Source organism: Poecilia reticulata, chromosome 1 (genome assembly GCF_904066995.2).
Source record: "Poecilia reticulata chromosome 1, P_reticulata-male-v2, whole genome shotgun sequence".
Taxonomy (NCBI): domain Eukaryota; kingdom Metazoa; phylum Chordata; class Actinopteri; order Cyprinodontiformes; family Poeciliidae; genus Poecilia; species Poecilia reticulata.
In genome coordinates, this window is record NC_088830.1 from 24,563,191 (window position 1) to 24,583,490 (window position 20,300).

At 37.7% G+C, this 20,300-nt stretch overlaps 2 protein-coding genes across 2 annotated transcripts; both read right to left on the minus strand.

Moving 5' to 3' along the window:
- Positions 1-454: 454 nt before the first annotated feature.
- On the minus strand, positions 455-5,606 carry sumo2a (small ubiquitin like modifier 2a). Its single transcript, XM_008414707.2, has 4 exons — positions 5,450-5,606; positions 4,390-4,521; positions 2,596-2,667; positions 455-946 (listed from the first exon to the last, which is right to left on the minus strand). Exons 1-4 carry the CDS (start codon positions 5,468-5,470, stop codon positions 881-883), a joined length of 291 nt encoding a protein of 96 aa, XP_008412929.1. The 5' UTR covers positions 5,471-5,606; the 3' UTR covers positions 455-880.
- A 438-nt stretch (positions 5,607-6,044) lies between these two features.
- gga3a (golgi associated, gamma adaptin ear containing, ARF binding protein 3a) lies at positions 6,045-20,294 on the minus strand. The gene is made up of 17 exons (XM_008414698.3): positions 20,179-20,294; positions 16,855-16,939; positions 16,615-16,690; positions 16,425-16,523; positions 15,059-15,182; positions 14,853-14,956; positions 14,348-14,428; positions 14,084-14,221; positions 13,755-13,836; positions 13,495-13,620; positions 12,519-12,725; positions 12,358-12,431; positions 11,867-12,270; positions 10,208-10,407; positions 7,694-7,863; positions 7,464-7,574; positions 6,045-7,199 (listed from the first exon to the last, which is right to left on the minus strand). The coding sequence occupies exons 1-17, from the start codon at positions 20,213-20,215 to the stop codon at positions 7,089-7,091; spliced, it is 2,229 nt and encodes a 742-aa protein (XP_008412920.2). The 5' UTR covers positions 20,216-20,294; the 3' UTR covers positions 6,045-7,088.
- Positions 20,295-20,300: the final 6 nt, after the last annotated feature.

Consider the following 20,300-nt stretch of genomic DNA (forward strand, 5'->3'; position numbering starts at 1 on the left):
AGATTTTCCAGCCAGAGCTGTTGATCTTCCCAGCTCCTTCAGTGTGTTGCCATAAGCCTTTTGGCATCATGCTTGATTCTGCTCTGCTCTGATCATCAGCTCAGGTAGACAGCCATGTCCTGGTTGATTTGCAATTGAAATGACGGCCCTCTGTAAGATGTTCAAGCTTGGAATATTGTGTTACAATCTAATCCTCCTTTAAACCTGTCCACGTTTTCCCCAACTCTCCTGCTGTTTTTGCTCTGTAAAGTTTCCTGTCAAACTTCTGAGCCATGCACTGATCGTGTTTTGAATTTAAATTGCACAAGGATGGACTGTTTATTCATGAGTTGACCTGTGAAGGCCAAGGCTGAGCATCTAATCAAAATGGCCTGAATACACTGAAGGTCATGTTAACGGGATGGGAGAAATTCAAAGGGTATGAATACTACTGCAAGGCAACATAAGTCAGATAGGAAGCTGAACACCAAACATTTTATTAAAAAAGTCAATTTATTTCAATAATACACTTTAAAACAACAGATGTCAGCAAATTTAAAACATGGGCTTACTCAACAACAATATTCTATCCAAATCAAAACCCCTGTTGTCTGTATAAAAAACAATTACTTTCAGCTCTTGGGAAGAAGAAAAAAAAAACCGAAGGAAAAGGGAAAAACAGCTTGACAAGCTTTTGATATCTCCACACTGCACAGTTCAGACATGCTAACATATTAAGTGTCAGTGTGATGCAGGTGTATGTCAACTCTCCCTGCTGCCTTTCAGCTTTTTGTACAAGTATCCCATGATATTAACACTGGTGACGAGCATAAGAAGACTGGGTATAACAAAGGTGTTCAGGGACAAAAAGGGAGGTAGGGATGTTCACAGGAAACAGTCTTTAAAGGGCCGATCCTCCAGTTTGCTGTTGGAACACATCAATTGTATCTTCATCTTCCATTTCTAGCTGTAAAGGAAATATAAAAGAAGGTCAGTTTAGAGTCTTTGGGTAAAAGTGAACAGCAGCTTTCACAATACAAGGTCTTTACCAAGAAATGTGTTAATGTGAACGTACAAATTTAGATGAGGTTGTCATAGCACGATACCAAAGACTTCTATTGAGACAATAAACTAGATAAATAAACATACTATTTGCTGAGTAAACATGATAAACATAAGCACGCCTTACTTTTATAAGGGTTTATATAGTTGGAATTTGGCTATTGTATAAACAAAATCCTGTCCACTTATTTCACCTGAATGTCCACATATTTATTGTGCAATATATGCAGTGTTTGTCTGCATATGAACTGCTTTGATGACTTGAGTCATCATGCAAGGACTCATCTTGTTGTTAAGGGTTACCCTGGTCAAGTTCAACAATAAAGGCATAAACTTCAGGGGTTTTTTGCACAATATTGTCAATAGGGAGGAGGAAAAAAAAGAAATAAACTCAAATGTTCTAAGTTGTAGTGGCATTCATAGCTGAAGATATTTGGGGAAAAAAAAACATTTAAAATCACTGTGGCTAGTCATATCAAAAGTGAACTAAAAGCATTCAGAAATAGGTTTAACACTGTTCACACCAGCAACACTAAATATGTTGATGGGTGAATAAGGTTTACAGTAAGCAAAACATTTTACTTGTGTGCACCAGTCTCCTGAACAGAACTAGGTGGTTCAGTTTTCCAAAATCTGGTCTTTTACTTGTGTTCATAATTTAGATGGTCTGAAATTTAACCTGAATACAAAGTTGTACAAATTGCACAACTTTGGTTTCATAAAAAAAACACTGTGAGCAAACTGAAATTCAGTAGTATTTGTGAAACTCAACTGACAGGGTGAGCTCATCACCTCACAGGAAAAACAGTTCTCAACCTGAACCTCAGTTAACACGAGTGTTTTTTCTGCAGGGGATGGGCTTCGTTTTCATGCCTTCAAAGACACGTTTAAGAGACTAATCTGAAGTTTTGCTTTTGGTCTTAAAATGTTTCTGTTTTTTTCTGGGTTTTTTGAGCATAAAAACTATATTAAGAGCTATACAGAAATGAAGACAATCATTGGATGTAATACAGCTCCTGGCTTTAAAATAAACAACGGATTTTTAAAAGAAAAAGAAAAAAGTCGATTTTTAAGGTTTTTGTCTTTTGACTGTGGTGCTTTATTTTATTCGCACTACACCCAAGTTTATTTAAAAGCAGACTAAGACTACCTGACCATCTGAAATATCAGTAACCAACATGAGAACAACAAGGCTTGTAAAGTCGCTGTTCACACTCCTCTTATTTCACCACTACTCAGAGTATTGTACAATAACTTAAGCCCAGGAAACTTAAACATAATCTACATGAGAATGGAAAATTGATCTCAGTGGACAGGGGTTCTTCCCACAGGGCAGAGTTTCAGAGATTTGTATTGTAACATTGTCTGGGTTTCAGTTTTACACAACAGCCTTAGAAACAGGATTGGGCAATAAAATCATTCAAAATAAAACATCCATAGTTTTTTTTACAGTTGCTTTTATTTCAATCATCCCTTATAAAGTTGACTTGAATTCAAAGTCCACACGCTGAAAAACAAATTGCCTAGTCACAAAAAGTTGAAATGTTGGCTTACCTGTGAAGGTGTGTCCGTTTCATTAATAGGCTGACCGTCAAACCGAAATCTTATTTGCCTCATTGACAGACCCTAAAAGGACAGAAATGCCATAGTTTTAGAACCATGTATAAATAGTGCAAGAATCGGAATTGAGTACATAAATTCAGATCAGATTAAATGTTTTATTCACGGCAGATTTTAAAACCTTTCTTCTGAGAAAAGTGCTGTACAAATTATGATATAGTACATAGTAGGGTGAACAAGTGGGAGTAGGCGTTATCTGGCAATAAATTCCAACTCCAGCCACATGTCAGTGTTACCTTGAATATGCATTTAATGAAAATGAATCAAATTAAAAACAAACAAGATAAAATATTTGCACCTCTGTGGATCTCAGCAGTTGGGTGATGGTGGTCGCAAAATAATATTTTGCCATACTTTGACTCTTACAGCTTAACTTCAGACTGATAAAATGTATGCACTTTTTTTTATTCTCTCATTGTTTGGTCAAAGGTTTAGTTGTTACATTTTCAGCAGCTTGTAGTCATCTCCATCTCAATAACTTAAAAGTTTAAAAAATGGATTGCAGCAATTCAACTAAAAATGAAAAACTCAGGTTACAGAGTCATTACAAAAAAATAACTGAAATGTTTATTATTGACAGAATCTGGAAAATAAAACCATATCTCCCATCTGAATGAACCCTTTGCTCGTACTATGTCACACTCGTTACATTTCATATCGATTCCAGTTTGATTACTACTTTGTGAGATGGATTCATGGTGTAATGCCCGTACTGGAACATTTCAATCAATTCCAAGCAGTGGTAAACACGTAGATCACCAGTTAAATGATGATCTGAAAGGGGACTACTCACACCATCCACTAAGGTGGGCTTCATTTAGGAAAGCTAGCTGTTAGTAGCTTTCCTAACAAGTAAAGGGATTGAAAAAGATGCACAAAAAAGGGTTAACTGCAGCCTTGAAATGCTTGTTTGACGGAGAATCACAATGCGCAGTGCATTTTATCAAGTGCAAAGCCAGGACAGTCTAAATCCCAACCAGAATCTCGCGCTTCCCTCTGCTGATTTCATTTTCAAGCAGGACTTGGCACCTGCCAACTTTAATGACCATAAATCACTGGGCTTGACTGACCAACAAATTGATCCAAAAAATAAAATAATAAAAATAAAACTTCACAGAAAATCTATGAAATACTTTCAGGAGGAAGACCAGAGACACCAGAGCAAACCATGCAGACCAGCTGATCAAAACAGGGCTGTTCAGACTGCGAGGGAAAAGTCGGATGTGGGTCACATTTGCCTGCCATGTGAACATAGCCCAAATATGAAGTTCTTATAGTGTGCAGTACACTGACATAGTTGTTAGTAGGCCAACATTTTGTACTGAAAATATTTTTGTTGGTCTGTAATCTAATTTTCTGCTAAATTGATTTGGGGTTTTGGTTTTATGGCTGTAAGATCCAAGATCAACTTTTTCAGTTGAATTACTGAAATTAATTTAACAAATATCAAATCTATATAACTTTTATATGCACCTGTGTATGGAGAAAATTAAAACAAAAATGGCAAATGAAGAAACAAACACACAGAGGCTGCCCAAGTAGTTTTTACTCTGCTTAATAAATTGTTGGGTTTTGTAATTTGGATTCAAATTCTAAAAGTGTGTCCAAAACACTCACTACTTGCATTTTAAGCCAAAAGTGTCTATAGAACAATTTAAACATATCAGTAACTTTAGCCAGAGACATCAATTTATTGAGAGCAAAAGCATGTTTGTACAGCAGTCTCACCTGCCGTTCACAGTAAGCTTTCATCAGCTTGCTGAGAGGAGTGTGCCTTTTAATCTTGAACTGCACAACCGAGCCATCCTGCCCTGCCACCTTCAGGTTGATGTGCTCATTGTTCTCAGTCTTTACTCCTTCCTGAGGAGACAGAGGAAACAAGTCAACATGAAGTCAAGCAACGTTTAAAACCTCCAAACTACCAGAAACAAAGACCCATCTGGATCGATCATCCTCAGTTTGAAGCTCTATATCTGGAGTCTCCAACCCCAACTAATGTCCTGCAGGTTTTAAATGCAACCCTGCTCCAGCACACCTGAATCAAATTAATGGCTGGTTACCAGGCCTTCGCCAAACTTGATGGCATGCAGAAGAGGTAATGTAACCATTTGATTCAGCTATGTTGGAGTAGGGATGCATCCAGCACCTACAGGACAGTAGCTCCATGTCATCTGTCGATTGATGGTCATTTTTCTTACTGATTATATTCACTGTTGGTGAGGAGTGAGTTTATTTGGTGACTGCGCAGAAAGGAGCAAAATTACAACTTCGCTGTAGCGATAGGCGCCTCATTCATCGATGGCCTACAACTCGCTAAGATAATAGTCACTCTTAACATTTAACCTTCCATTGAAAGATTTTTTTTAAAAACTGCTAACTTGATTCACATAATCGAAAATATAACATGTCTTTCGGACATTAGCTTTTTGTCCCAACTAGTCATTCCAGCTACAGCCGGTAAACTCGCATTTCAACTACATTCTTGCTAAAGCCTTTAGTTATGAAAGCACCAAATTAATTACTTGGTATTGACAAGTGGTCCCCACTAATAACAGTATCTAAACAAAGCACAAAAACTATTCCTTTCATTCTGCCAGGTTCTCGGAATATTTAGCCGCGTTAGCTTATTATGCTAATTTTAACCGCTAGCTTGCTAGCTAAAACAGTAGCTTCAAGTTTGCCTGTTTGTTTCCATTTCTTTACAGGGGAAACTGTTCAGACAAAGTCAATCATCTATGCAGCACGTATGTTTGTAGCAAAAAAATATATAAAAGCCCTCCGTCCTCACCTTTGGCTTCTCGTCTGCCATCGTTGTTGCTGCTGTTTGTGCTACTTCGGCTAGCCGTTGTGCGCCCGATCTTCAGCGCATGCGCTGTATGGTACTGTTGGGTCGTGCTCACCTTAGCTCCAGCTTTGTGGTGAATCAAAAGAGCAGCCTCTCATCGAATGAAAGTGGCTCCCCATTATTTTTTCTTTTCAGTTAAAATTATCTAATAAAGCACTATGGACCTTCTCATAGTCCATAGTGGCGTTTTCTTCATTCTTCGTGCTGATATTTTGTGAAACACAAAAGTATAAGAATTCCTGCTTTTGTAATATAAGGCCATTATAAAACACTGAATGAAAAAGGCTTTATTGACATAGAAAACATTCTTACTTATAAAGTTAATCTAAAATACGAGACTTCAGATTAGCGCCGTTGAGGAGCCGAAGTACCCATCACTACAGTATGGGACACCACTTTCAGACAGATGTATATCTTTTATAAACAGGATTGTTTTCCATTTTGGGATTAATTAGAATTTTAATTTAGACAAAGCTCAGTTATAACATCTTCAATACTGTAAATAAATAAATAAAAAATCAAGGCAAATCAGACAGAGTATAATACAAATAGATTAATCTATTTTATTGTTTCCATGCACAGAAAAAGCTTCTCAAAAATATACAATGACGATTCAACAATCCCAAATAAATACTTTTAAAAGAAATATGTAAAGAAAGTTGTATATACCACTGACAGATTTAAAGTTTTTAAATACCCTTCCACCCCCCCCAAAAAAACCTAGTTTATTGTTTCAGGACATAAATAACAAAAGAGCAAAACATTTCTAATTTGAAGCTCCCACACAACACAAGTAATTTACACTGATCTAACCCCTTAGTTGAGTTTCCACATCATTTAAAAGTAGTGGGAGAAGAAAATGTACAATATTCATGCCGTTATATTAATTTTAAACAGTATGACCATTTGTCTTGTGATTCTAGCAGCTCCTTATTTCCTGTAAGCAGATCCTCTTCAGGGTTTGGTTAAAAACACATACATGTCAGAACATCTGGTAAAAATAAGGTGCACCGAAGCCCATTTCTATCAGGCGAGAATGCAGAATGACGGCATTCATTCAGGTTTTTTTCCTGGAATGTTAACAGATATGATTCTTCCATTCACAAATTAATCAAATGTGTAATGAGAATACTTAAAACCATAGTAGCGTAAAACCCCAGAAGTCAAGTCTCAGTTAAAGCCTTCAAATAAACCAATGTTTGTCTCTGAACCTTTATTCACCTGCATTAATCACACATAACGCCAGAGTTCAACCAGAAATATCAAAAATGAGAAATTTTTTGCCTTTTTTGTTGTTCAGCTCAGTCAGGTTTAAATATGAGAAATAAATTCAGAGAAAAATATTAATTTAATTATAATTAATGACTGACTTCAACACCATTATCCACATTCAAGATATCAGGTCACACTAGTTTGTAATCAAAGTTCGACTTTGATGCCGTCTTCACTGGACCATCTTAAACCCGTCATGGTTTGTTCAAGTTTTTATTTAACTAAACCTTCTTGATTTCAAGTCTTTTGTAGATTTTCGCTGACGCACAAAACTGCAAAAGACCCACCTTTAGATAATGGGAAAATGTAACTATAGAGCCCCCCATCGATCAGCAGGTGGAAAGTCGTTCACCTCCCCCACTTCTGTGAAGGACTGCTCTCCCAGCGTAAACATCAGTTTGTATCTCATCCGAACTTTTTCCTGAGACACAGAAAAGCACAAACAGGCTCATGTTACACTGTCTGGCAAACATATTTGTATTCCTTGAGCATTTTCCCATCGTGTCACATTACAAGCACAGACTTTGGTGCATTTTACAGGGATTTTATTTGATTGATAAACACAAAGTAGTGCATTACTTAAAAGTGGAAGGAAATCCCCATAAAATGCACTCAAGTTTGTGGTTCTAATGTGAAAAAAAAAGTTCAAGCAGTGTGTGTGCACGTGTGTGTGTGAGAAATCTACCTTCAGAGGATTGGCAAGCAGCACGACCTGAGAGATGGCAGCAGGAGGAAGAATTGGATTGAAAGGGGCCAGCTCTGCTCCGGAGGGCGGCTGCAGCTTCACCTTCATCGTCTGCAGATGTTGTTAGAAGAGAAACCAAGGCGCTCAAATTTCAGAAGTTTTAATAAAACTCGAGAAAAAAACCCAAAAAAAACCCTATAAAGTAGCAACACAAACATATCAGCCGTTACCCGGGGTACAGCAGCCTGGAGAACTATGTTCCTAACAGACTGCGGGGCGGTGTTGAGCATCGACGCCACCATCACCAGAACGTCGGGCCGGCCGGGGGGACAGTCCGAGGCAAAATGGAGCAGAACACGGACACCGTTTTTGTCATACGCTGTCACAGGACAGAGCGTACCTATAAACATCGGACAGACAGATGTCAGTCAAAAACTGAGAATCTCATCTTTTGGAGGACATTTGTCTCTTTCATCCATCCACCCATCTTCTGTACAACCTTGTCCCTTAGTGGGGTCGGGAGGGTTTTTGTCTCTTTCATCTCCTAAAATCTGGAAATCCTCAATTTAGATTAAACATTTCATGCAGCTTCTGATTAATAGTAAATGTGTGGGATAGATAAATTGATTTTATGAAGTGGTGATTTACTCCACTTTTTTTGTCACAGTATATGTACAAAGATTTACCAGACAAACAGCATCCACTCACAAGCAGCTATAGAAGGCAGTGCTGAAAAATTATTCTGAATGCAATAAACGGTCCTTTTTAAAAAAACAAACAAACTCTGCTCTCAAATTACAATTACAGTAGAATACAGTAAATTAGGGTCTACTTGAGGAAAATGTAACCACATCTTTTTTTATTGTTTTGTCAGTTGCCCATTTTCACCACTAGGTGGTAGTAAAATGTAATATTTTGATTTTCAAAGAAACGTTCTTATTCCAAGAAACACTTTGAATAAACTGACCGTTCACTGTAGAAATCTTTTCATCGACTTGGCATTTTGTTACAGTGAGATGTTCACAGATTACAAAAAATTTAGTGGAATCCAAGATGTCAAATTATGGGTGAAAATAAATGTTTTCATGAATAGCTACAGAAGTTTTAACATGACTGAGGAGGTATACAAGTTACCTCCGGACTAAGACTGCTTCATTATGGAAAATATTACAAAATCAGGATTATTTTTGGTCAACATGGCTATTATGTTTGGAAAAAATATTTACTGAAGACACACCAACAAATTTGAAACACAACTCCTTCTTGGCTTGACTTAAGTCAACATGAACCAACATTAGAAATTTGATTATACAAATGATAAATAGTAGAACTAGAGAATTACTTAATGATATATTTGAGACAAATCCAGCTTTATGTTTACTTCCCGACTGTGAGAGTGTCTGCCAAGGCACTTTTGTGATTCATTAGCGTTCTCGACGGAGAGGGAGCGGCTCAGCTGTGAGAGCCTACAGACCAGGGAGAGCCTGCCGCTTGACACGATGAGCAAAAACAATACATGCTTTCACTTAGGCTCCAAAGATTTTAAGTAATGCCAGAAAAAAATTTTCCAAAGAAAAGAGAACGTTTTTAGAGTTGTGAAGAGTCACTACATGTAACTATTAGGTTCACATATGAGGGACTTTCAGAGCCAAAATTGTAAATTAAATAAACTGCGCACACATCAGCAGCAAGAACAGAACAACAAAAGCAAAATGAGATTGTAAAAAGAGTTAAAAAAAAAACTCCCCAAGAAACATTTGATTTGAATTTATGAAACTCCAGTAATAGCAAAGTGTACTTTATAAAGCGGCCCAATGAATGCTCAGAACAACAACAAAGAAAGAGCGAAAAGAACTCAAAATTGTTTGCAGTGAATGGCATCCTGGCAAGTTGATCCCCAGCTGAGACTGAGTAGTGTTATAAAGAAAAATACATTAAAGTTCAAAACCCCAGTTACCATAACACCTAAATTAAGGTGCTTTTAAAAATCACCTACAGAACATATTTTGTTGATCAAGAAGATAAAACCATCAACTGCAGTTAATTTTAACTGCACTGTCAGAAGTTCTTGTTTCACCAACATCCAACCATGAGAAAGTTTTAACGTTTTTTTTTATAAAATCATTTGACTTTTATATTTTTGGGAGGTCAATTCCAAGGGCTGGACGTAAATTAATTTAATCGATTAATAGAGCGTTTTGTTTTGAAGATTTCATTTTTGGAAAATCTTTTTATTTTTTCCACCAATGAACTCCTTGGATTTCCATTGTTCAAGTTGATTTTAGCAAACCCACAAACTACCACCTTGTTTGAGACGCATGTTTCACAGCTTCTCTTTATTTCAGCTATGAATCCAGATTAACTCACGGAATTAATGACTGAAATAAAAGCCAATTTTTAAGATGCAATCAATTTGTATTTTAATTTTTAAGAAGAAAAGCAAATGGAAAAAAAAATCTATTAAAATTGGGAATCAAATTTTGGACTAGAAAAAAAACATTCTACCAATTTCAAAACACCCAAAACATTTATTTGTATTTTTAAAAGCTGCCATTTTGGCTGACAGGAAATTGTTATTACTGCGAGATGGTCCCATTTCATTATTAGCACAGGGCACGTGTGTACTGATCAAATGTTATAGCTCTTAAAATACATTTGCTGTTTTCCACAACTGAAGCCAAACGTCAGCAACTACTGGCACAAAACCAACAGAAATCATTAGGTTCTTTTTTAAACAAACTCACTTGGTCTGATGGCCTCCAGAGGAACAAAAACAGCAGCCAAGGAAACCTCGTCTCCTTTGCTTGGACTCGCCTGGCTCATGGGCTGGATGGGAGACAAAGAGCGCAGCAGAGGGCTGTCGTCTGGGTGACCTCGGAGGGCCGGAGGAGTAGACCACCCTTGCATCCCGGTCGTCATCGCCGAAGTCGACGTTCCACTGTGACTGGAAGGAAACAAAAGCAGCGGTCAAATAATCTGGGGAAAAAGGAAATCGTCATTTTGGGAAAAGTTGGGAGTCATCAAGAGGTGTTGTAAATGAGGAAAAAGAGAAGTACTTTCCTTTATAAACTTTTTTCTGTTTAAAAGGTATTAATTTCTTTTTCACATTCAAATAAAATAGAAATCAAGGTTGCAGTTACGTTATCTTTGTAACTTAACGTCTCAATAGAAAATATCTTTCTTTTAATGCGCACTGTGGAAGGTTTAACCGTCATTTAGATCCGATCAATTCTCACCTGCTGCAGGAAAGTAAAGGCTTCAGAACATTTATTTGCAGCCAGTTATTATATTGAGAAATGGAAATGTTACTTATTTCAAACTTGCCTTTTCTATGCAACAGAAAATTGTGAGTATAGCTGTAAAGACATAGACTACAATAGTTTCACATCGTGACTTTTACAACATGAACGTTTCTTTTTATCATAATACAGCCTTGAAAAATACAAAACAGAGACATGCAAAGGTTTTCATGAACTTTTCAGCATTTAGTCATGTCACAATGATGAATTCTGTCACTTTATGCAATAGAGCAAAACAAGTAAGCCAGAAAAAAATAATAATTTGATAACTGGTGTGCAATATTTGCTTCCCTGGACTTTTTTTCTTTTTTTTAAACCGGTATCAGAGTAAAGGGGGATGAACACAAATCCTATACAAAAATGTTCACATTTTTATGTGTCAAAAATTGTGCAAAACATGAATCATTTTGCTTCTACTTTAAAATTATGCTTTACTTTATGTTGAGCATAAAAAGTTCCAATAAAATACCCTGAGGTTGTGACTGTAGTCAAATATTTATGCAATGGCCACCAGAGGAAATGGGCCCTTATTTTTCCACAAAGAGGAAATTCAGATGCAACAGCAGCATCAGATACATATAGGTTCACAACATGAGAAAATATACTGAAAAAACAAGACTAACAACAATAATAGTAATAATATACTGTATATAATTATAACATAAAAAAAAATACTGTGCAGTTATTGGAATAGAAATATTGCACTCAATCCAAGGGATGTGAAAAACACAACAGACTACAATATATCAGCACATCAGTGCAGAAAAAGATGTACAATAATTTCAGAAATGTTACTTAAAATGAGAAAATAACAGCAAATGCCAGCAAGAATGTAAACATTTGTCGATTTTGTTGGGAGCGGTGATGGTTATAGAGTTTAAGAGCTGGAGGCGGGAAGAATCTATCAGACTGTCGCTAAAAAAAGCTCTTTAATGTTGCATTTCTCCTGCTAACTCCCTACTATCTTATCTCTCCAGCACATGTCTTCCATGTCCTAATCCTAGCAGAACCAAAAGACAGGTGATGCACCGTTTCCAGAGCTGAAACAAGGACCGAGCTCGCACATCATTTAAATGTGTGACATTTGAATTGAATGGTACTCACTTATCACTCCCGCCCAGATCCAGCATGGCGAGGTCTTGTAAATTGTGACTGAAAGAGGATACAGCGGGCTGGAAGACCCCAGGTAGGGAGACATGCTGACGGCCGGCAGAGAAGGCTGGCGCAGTTTCGCTGTGCAACGGCGAAGGACCTGCCGGCGCCGCGGCGCTCAGCGCTGAGCCGAGCGGCGGTGGGAAAATGACCGACACCGGCAAATCTGAAGCCGTAGCAGCTGGAGGCGTGAAAAAGGCGGGGAAGTTGGAGGCAGAGGAAGTTGTAGTTGTTCTGGTTGAAGCTGCTGGCGCTAGTGTCGTAGAGAGAGCTTGTTGAAACAGCGAAGGTGCTGAAAGTGCATCAAAGGCAGGAGGCAAACTGGAGTCGAAAAGAGCCAAATCTTGACCGGAGTCCTGGAAACATATTTAATTATAATCAGAGCTACCTTCAGCAAGGTAGACGGTAAAATGCTCCAGTTCTTATGGTCTTAGATTAAATACCTGCGAAGGTGGTAAATGATTGCTCTGATTTGAGGTGCTTGATTCATTGACTACAGGCCCAGGATCATTAAGGCCTGCGAATTTACACAAATTTCATTTTTAAGACAAAACAGATCATCAAGCAAAGACTTAAAAAGAAGATTTAGACTGAAGGTTTGCACCTAAAGATAGCAGCTCCTCGTCCAGCAGGGAGAGGGCAGCAGAGGGTGCAGCTGCAGTCTTGGACTGAAGCTCGGTGGTCGTCGAGCCGCAGAGCAAGTCGCCCGAAAAAACCAGAGAAGAGACTTGAGGTTCATGCTGAGAAGGACTCTTGGTGTCAAGACCCACCAGGTCAATAAGGATCTCTGACTTGTTTGTGCCTGCAGAGCCTAAGAAATGGTGAAAAAATAAAATGGAACAAGAAAGGCATTTGTTCAAATCAAATCTTGTTCCCATTGACTTTAAAGAGTAACGTCTGCTCTACATATACACAGAGCAGACACATAAAAACCTTAAGCAGAGAAGTGCCAAAAGCAAATAAAGAGAGAGTTTCAGAAGACTTTAAGTAGTGGTCTATGAGAAAGAGGGCTAAATGCAGAGTTCCTCCATATTTTCCTGTTAAAATTACATCTGTTTCCTGACTCAGTCCTTTTCAGGCCAATTTTTATTCATCTCTGGTAGATATACCCGCTGTGGCCAGGTTAAAGCAAAAAAGAAAAAAGAAACGGTGAGGAAGAGCAAAAAGAAGCAAAAAAAAAAAGTTTTTCTTCTATTCAATGCTATGCAAACTGGCACAGCAACAAAACAAAATTAAAAAGAAACATTTTGAGCACAATGCAAGAGCCAAAATTTAAAAAAAGGGCTGAATTTAATATGCAGAGTTCACAGTTTGTACTTTGTATGTTTCAGAAAGTTTCTGGGCAACAACTCTGCTTTTGACATCATGAAGTGACTGACCTTGCCTGCAGAAGTTTTTTAGCATTTCATCAACTTCTAAACTTACTGTTTTTTTGTAAATCTGGCAGAACAAAGTGAAGACAAATCTAACACATGCAGCACTAAATCAGAGTGAGCTATTAGTTATTTGATCGGCGCATCAGCAGCATTTAGAGTTTTCAAATCTGTTAGTTCCCATTCACTCCTCTATGCAGACTTTACCTTGTGTGGCTGGAGTCTGAGTCCCTTGTGCAACGTCGGCGTCTCCACTGATGGACTGCCCTTCGACTACCTTCTTATAGGAATTAATTGCACTGGAGAGGTCATCATTGGCCTGCAAGATCTCTCCTGGTATTGTTTTTTTTGTAAACAGAGTGACAGTCAGAATGATACAAAGCAAAACTCTGGGTTCAATGTATTTCTGATACGTTTAAAAAAAAAAAAAAAACAGATCAAAAACAAGAAAATGAAACCATCTTTACCCAAGCTGCTGTCATCATCCTCGGTCTCAGTAGCCAGTTTAAATACTGTTTGTCTGAGCTTGTCACAGTCATTGTATAATTCCTGAAAATAATGAGACATAAAGTTTAGATTCTTCACACTAAAGGGAAACTTTAAAACACAGAGAAGCAACACTTTTCCTCTCGTCAGTAAATCTTTATTTTATATACGTAGAATAAAAAAGAAATTCCTCTGATTCATAGATTTAACTCAGATGTTGCTCAGCATTGTGAATGTTACAACAGAGCTTCCAGAAAGGTTAATAATGCCAATGAATGGCATTATTAACCTTTCATCACAAAACACAGACCTTTATAAGCTCCTTATCTTCCTCAGTGGAATCTTCTGGGCTGAAGTGAGCGAGCATTTCATTAAGGAGTTTCACACTGTTGCTGACGGCCTCCAGCGTGCCTTTTTGCTTTGCGGCTCGCTGTGATCGCACCTCGTCCTGTGACACACAAATGGGATGCATAAACTGCAATTAATCTTAATATGACACCTTTGACTGAAACATTCAAATGTTTCAGATGTGTGTGGATGAAAGTAGCTCTTATTAAATCTGAGCTAAACTCACCTCCTTCACCATGTTCTTGATGAGTCGATTCGCCTCTTGAAGATCTTCGGGCTTTTTGCTTTTCAGAAGTTCTGCTAATCTCTGCAGAGGAATTAGAAAAAAACTTTTATCAGCCAGACTCTCTTCCCACAGACGCAGCCGGCAGAAGTAAGATTATCATCTCCCACAAACAACAACAACAAAAAAAAAAGAAAGTACTAGCAAGCCTAAGGCGTGGATCAACTACTACCGGCACAATCTAAACGCAGTTTGTGTTGTTTACATCGAGGACAAACCTAAATCCTGTTCCTGGACAAACTGCACAATATTTTTATTTTATATTCTTGTACAGTGCATTACTACTTATATTGTTTTTTTTTTATCCATTTTTAACACCTTTTCATTTTTGTAACTCGATGCTCCTAAATTTCAACAATCTGGAGCAATAAAGGAAACTTCTATTCTATTTAAATTGGGCATTCTTTGGTCTGGGTATTCACACAAATACATAATGTGTTAAACTGACCTTGCTCTTTTTCTCATCGTCAAATACAGGATTCTTGGGACGTGGAGAAGGTGAGGGGATTAATGTGGCATTCAGGGAGACTTCAGGGTCAACTACAATAATACCTAAAAAAATAAAAAAATAAAAAAAGCTCACGCAATTAAAAAAAGATTTCAAACTCGTACCTGTTGCAGTATTTGCTTATTGGAGCCACAGTGATACTTTACCCTGGGATTTCAGCATCTGATAGGCCTCACAGATCTTTGCTTCATCAGGAAGAGACACAGTCCAAGTATACAGCATCTCTATGACCTTCATCTTCACTTTGTCTGAAACTCTGTCTCCTAGGTACTGGAAACCAAAGGCTATTATTAGTTCAGCTTAGAATTGCACAAAGCATTAATGCAGATAACATCATCACGACCAAGGCTGCACAACATCAGGAATAGGCACAGTTCCATACCTGTTAAAGTTGTGCATGTGGTATTTGTTGGGGCATGTGGCAGGAATGATGATGCAATGCAGAATTGTGTTCAACTCAAGCAGAGAGTGAAATGTCAGAAATGTGGTCTGTTTTTCAAGAAGAGCATATTAATACATATTGGTTATTGATCCTAACTGCATTAGCAGATGTTGATATTGACACCAATTTTTATATAGAGGCATCCGTGATCTTTGAGGATCTTGATCACCAACATCTATGCCTATATTCCCACCGCAGGCAAATGCGACCCAAATCCATTTTTTTGCATATATGCAATCAATATACAGAACCTTTTTCATGGCAGTCTGAACGGCAAAATTCTGATCATTTCATCCCCCCAAAAATCTGATTTGTGCCACTTCCATACACAGTACTAAATCCGATACATATCCGATTGTTGTCGGATATGCGTCTGTAGTCTGAACAGTCGTGTTGCATTTCATCCGACTTTGATGTCATTAAGATGAGACATGTGTCATAATAATTCTGCACCAGAAGAAGCAAGACGCAGGAAACCTGGACATAAACAACAGCTTAAATTTATAATTATAACTACTAGTACCAACAACAGGTCCAAACAGATTTCTCTACAGAAGTGGCAGTCAAAGCCCTGCAAAAGGTCATTGCCATTTGTTGTACTTTTTTTCACATCTTCCTTCTTATAATCTTGTGACAATCCTGTCGGCTCCCATTGCTCAACAACTTTAAAATCTATCAATCTATCAGTGGCATCCATTAATACTTCCATAAACAGAGAGCTGCTGTGGGATGGAAAAGCTTTGGGGTTGTAAAACTTTCAGACAGATGTCAAAAATCAAATTTCAGCAAAAGATCAGATACGCGCATCAAGACCTGCTATATAAACATAGCCATCGTCAGGTGTAGGCATCGGTGACGGCAGAAGCTCATACAAATTGCCAAACCCAATATTAACCAGCAGAATTTTAATTCCTGGCACCTGAAATTTAAAAAATAACCAAATATTATATTAAAGGAGTTCTTTGCTGTTGCAATACAGCACACATTGAGGTGATGACAACTGCAACTCGATATGTTGTGCAGCCCTGATCGTCACGATTTCTGAGGATATGAGTGTTAATGTTACTTACTTTGGGTGAGACCACCTTTATCAACTCGTTTAAAAACTTAAATTTTCCAACTTCATTATGAAATCGCCGTCCACAGTTTTTCATACATGCTTCAAGAACCTATGAAAAGATCCCAGCACCATTAGCTTCATGCTGTAGGATGTAACAAAAGGGAGGGGAAAAAAAACACTAAAGAATTGTAGCTGCCCACCGTTAGTGCTTGCATCGCCTCCCACTCCTGAGGGGACTGAATCTTGTGCGCCAGCAGTCTGACAGATATCTGAGGACTGAAAAATATCAAATAAAATAAGAATGCAAAAGTAATTTTTAATACCAGAGTTCACAAAGCAGAATGTGTGCTTACAAAAGAGAGGTCACATACAATCTGATTCAATGGATATGGCTGAATGCTAAGAGATAGACTGAGCTAAATGAATAAATGTGACAATACCCTTCCAGTTCTTTATTAATTTGATCACAGAAACCCATTATGTATTCCCAGTCTTCCTGTCTGTTGGAGGGATTGGTGGCTTTATCTGAAAAAGAAAAAATACAAACTCATAGGCTGAAACACATTTCACCCTTGCATTTCAAAACCACGTATCCTTACGTATGACCGCAGACAACAGTCACTATACCTTATGTATTAAGATTTGTAAACTTGGAACCTTATTATGTAGCACTGCAATATACACTGCTCAAAAAAATAAAAGGGAACACTTTAACATTTAAGTGAACACTGAAGTGTTCCCTTTATTTTTTTGAGCAGTATATTTTACCATGGATATGCTGATGACACACGACTTTATGTTTCTGGCAACAGTCACTAAGTGTGTCCATAATGGGTGGAAGGGTTCAGAAATTCCACCAGCTTAATGCAGAAGAGAGAGAAGCTATTGTTTTTGGTTACAGAACTCAACTGGATTCAATGAAGCTAAAAACCATGGAGCATGCATAAATGCAATGGCCTAGTTATGGACTGAAATCTAAATTTGAAAACTCTACAAAAAAAAAAAAAGTCAAACTACATAGAAGTATCACCAACAAGGCAAATGTTTGGATTCTAAATTTCAGAGCTGCTTGTCAGGTACTAAATACCTGGATCCCTCAGGTTCAGAGAGATGGTATATCAACAGTTCCCAGGACCAGAAGTAAACAGGAGGAGCAGAATTGAGCTTCCCACATTCCTCAGCTCTGAAACAAACTCCCTGAAAACCTGAGATGTGTAGAGACTAGAGGTGTGCCGATCGATCGGCCACCGATCATAATCGGCCGATTTCCGTGAAAAAGTGTATGATCGGTGATTGCCGATCACGGTCTCTTGATGCCGATCACACAAACCGATCACCTGCATCTCATTTCTCAGCCTGCCTGTGCAGCTGGTCTCCTCTTTCCTTCACACTGCGCAAACGCGCAGCAACAAATCCTAAGCGATGTGGAACTATAACGCACTGAGTGAATGGGGAAGTTTGCGTGTTGCGGCGGAAAATTGAAGCACGTCAAAATGCATCAACACAACGAAGCTAATACGACATACAAACAATGCCATACTTGACGGAGTTTGGCTACATCGAGGCTCACTGCAGTAAAAAAGACATATGGAGGATCAGATAGCAGGTAAAGCAGCGCACAGCTACAAACACTCACCCGGATTAGCATGACGGTCAGAAAGCTAAACAAATAACCCCCAAAATTATTTAAGTCTTCGAGCTGCGATGTAAGATGCTGGTTCTGATCTCGCTGTTGAACCGCTGCTACGCGCTTCTGCTCCACCTGGTAGTGACTCTCACACCGAACCTCTGCTTAAAGCTGCAGCATCTAACCTAAAAAATACATTTTACTTGCACATTAAAACTTTCGCTGTCCTAACATGAGACAGATAATCTCTAAAAAAATAATCGATCTCCTCCCTGTTCTGCATAATTACTCCGCTCAGTCAGAAACAGCCACTCAGAACTAGCAGTAATCAGCTAGCCACCATGCTATCAGGAAGTTTTCATTCAGTAACTCTGGATTGTTTATTGTAATGGAACCTGTATTTCCCTTTGAATGTTTTATACTTGAATTTTTTTGGCAATGTTGAGAGGTTTTATTTTGGCTCTTTGCATTATTCAGCCTCTTCAGAGCCTCCATATGTTTTCAGTCTGTTAAAGATAGTATTATTGATAGCAGTACAATTTGCAGAATGCCTGTTTTGTTTAGTTTTCTTCTTGGAAAAAAATATTAAAAACAAGTTTTTGTCTAAATTAAGGTGAATTCATGGTTCTTTTTACCACATAATGGTTCCTTTTTCCACATAATGTAACCGGTAGTGTTTATGATTAAAAAAAAAAAATTATTATAATTATGTGATCGGTATCGGTATCAGCAGGAAAAAACCTGATCGGCACATCTCTAGTAGAGACAGCTGTCTCCTTTAAATTTGAACTGAAAACAATAACTATTGTTAATTGCAGCTTTTCCATAAAAATACAGTTTTTGGGTTATTTGTTTTAATGACGCCTGAGCCTTTGGTAAGAAAAGAAAAAATTGTCCTATTACCAATTTCTCTTGTTTTTACTTTTCTGTCATATCTAAATATTTTAGACCAAACAAATTCTAATATCAGAGAAAAATAACTAAACTAAACACAAAATAGAGGCTTTCATATGGTGATTTAATTTACCAGGCGAAAAAGTTATCTGCTTTCCTTGTTAAATCTCTACACCGTTAAATGAAAGTTTTATTCAAAATATATATTTTTAAATACTTAAGTTATCTTGATTTGATATTATACTTCCTATGCCGATTTAAAACATGTTAGTGAGAAATGTACAAATAAAAACAGAAGAAATTAAGAAACAGGGTTAAGCACTTTAGTACAGCACTGTTTGTTTTTAATGAGCTTCTCAAAATATACTAATATGCTTTCAATGTTTTTCTCGTGCTTAGTAAAATTGTACAACCTCTGTTCCTAGATGTTTCTATGAGGGACTGAATGAGCATAAACATAAGGTTGCCTCATTTACAGTTTGATATCTGGAAAAATCTATATACCACAAATATTTTTGTTCATATACTGGCAATGCACTCTCAAAAATATCTAAATTCATTTTAAATATATTTAATTGTGTTAATGGGGTAGACATATGAGCATGTCCTTCCGTAAGCAACATATAAAACACTAAATGTCAACATTACATAGGTGTATATGTAGGGTATGGGGTCTTGAAGGCAGGACTCGACCAAAACAACCATACAGATGCACTTTCCCATATTTACACTTAACTGGTAGCAATAATGTCAGAACTTTGTCATATCGTGACTAAAAGCAGACATAAAGCTACAACTTTCATCCTTTGAAGAACACCCAGTGACCCTGTAGTCTCTACCTCAAACAGTCATCCTGCTTTTTGGTAAAATATCAGGAGCTGTTAGAACTTTCTCTGGTTAAGATCGACGATATTTAAATTTGTTTTTTTTAAAAAGTCAAAGGTTACACTGAGTTGTTCTGGGATAACACACTCATCACATTTTGAAGCAACACCAATTTAATGCCGAATTAATATGGAAAGGCAGGCAACAGACGAGAATTTAGCTTGTGACACTTATCATTTGCTGTTAGCTGGGTTAGCATCTGATGACAACACAGAGCAGTTAGCGAGCTAATATTCAGCTACGGTCATGTCACGGGAATCGAACAAATCATTCGGATAGATGTGGAAATAGAGCACATACATGCACACCAGTAGCATTAATATCAGGCTTGAGAAAAAATTACGAACTATGTACTCACTAAGCCAAGACTCCAATGACTCTCCATCATCCGCCATATTTGTTCTCTCGAAGAGAAACAACGCGTGACTTCTGCTGCCTTCACGTGCCTCCAAAAGAAATGGACTTTGCAGTTACTCTTGA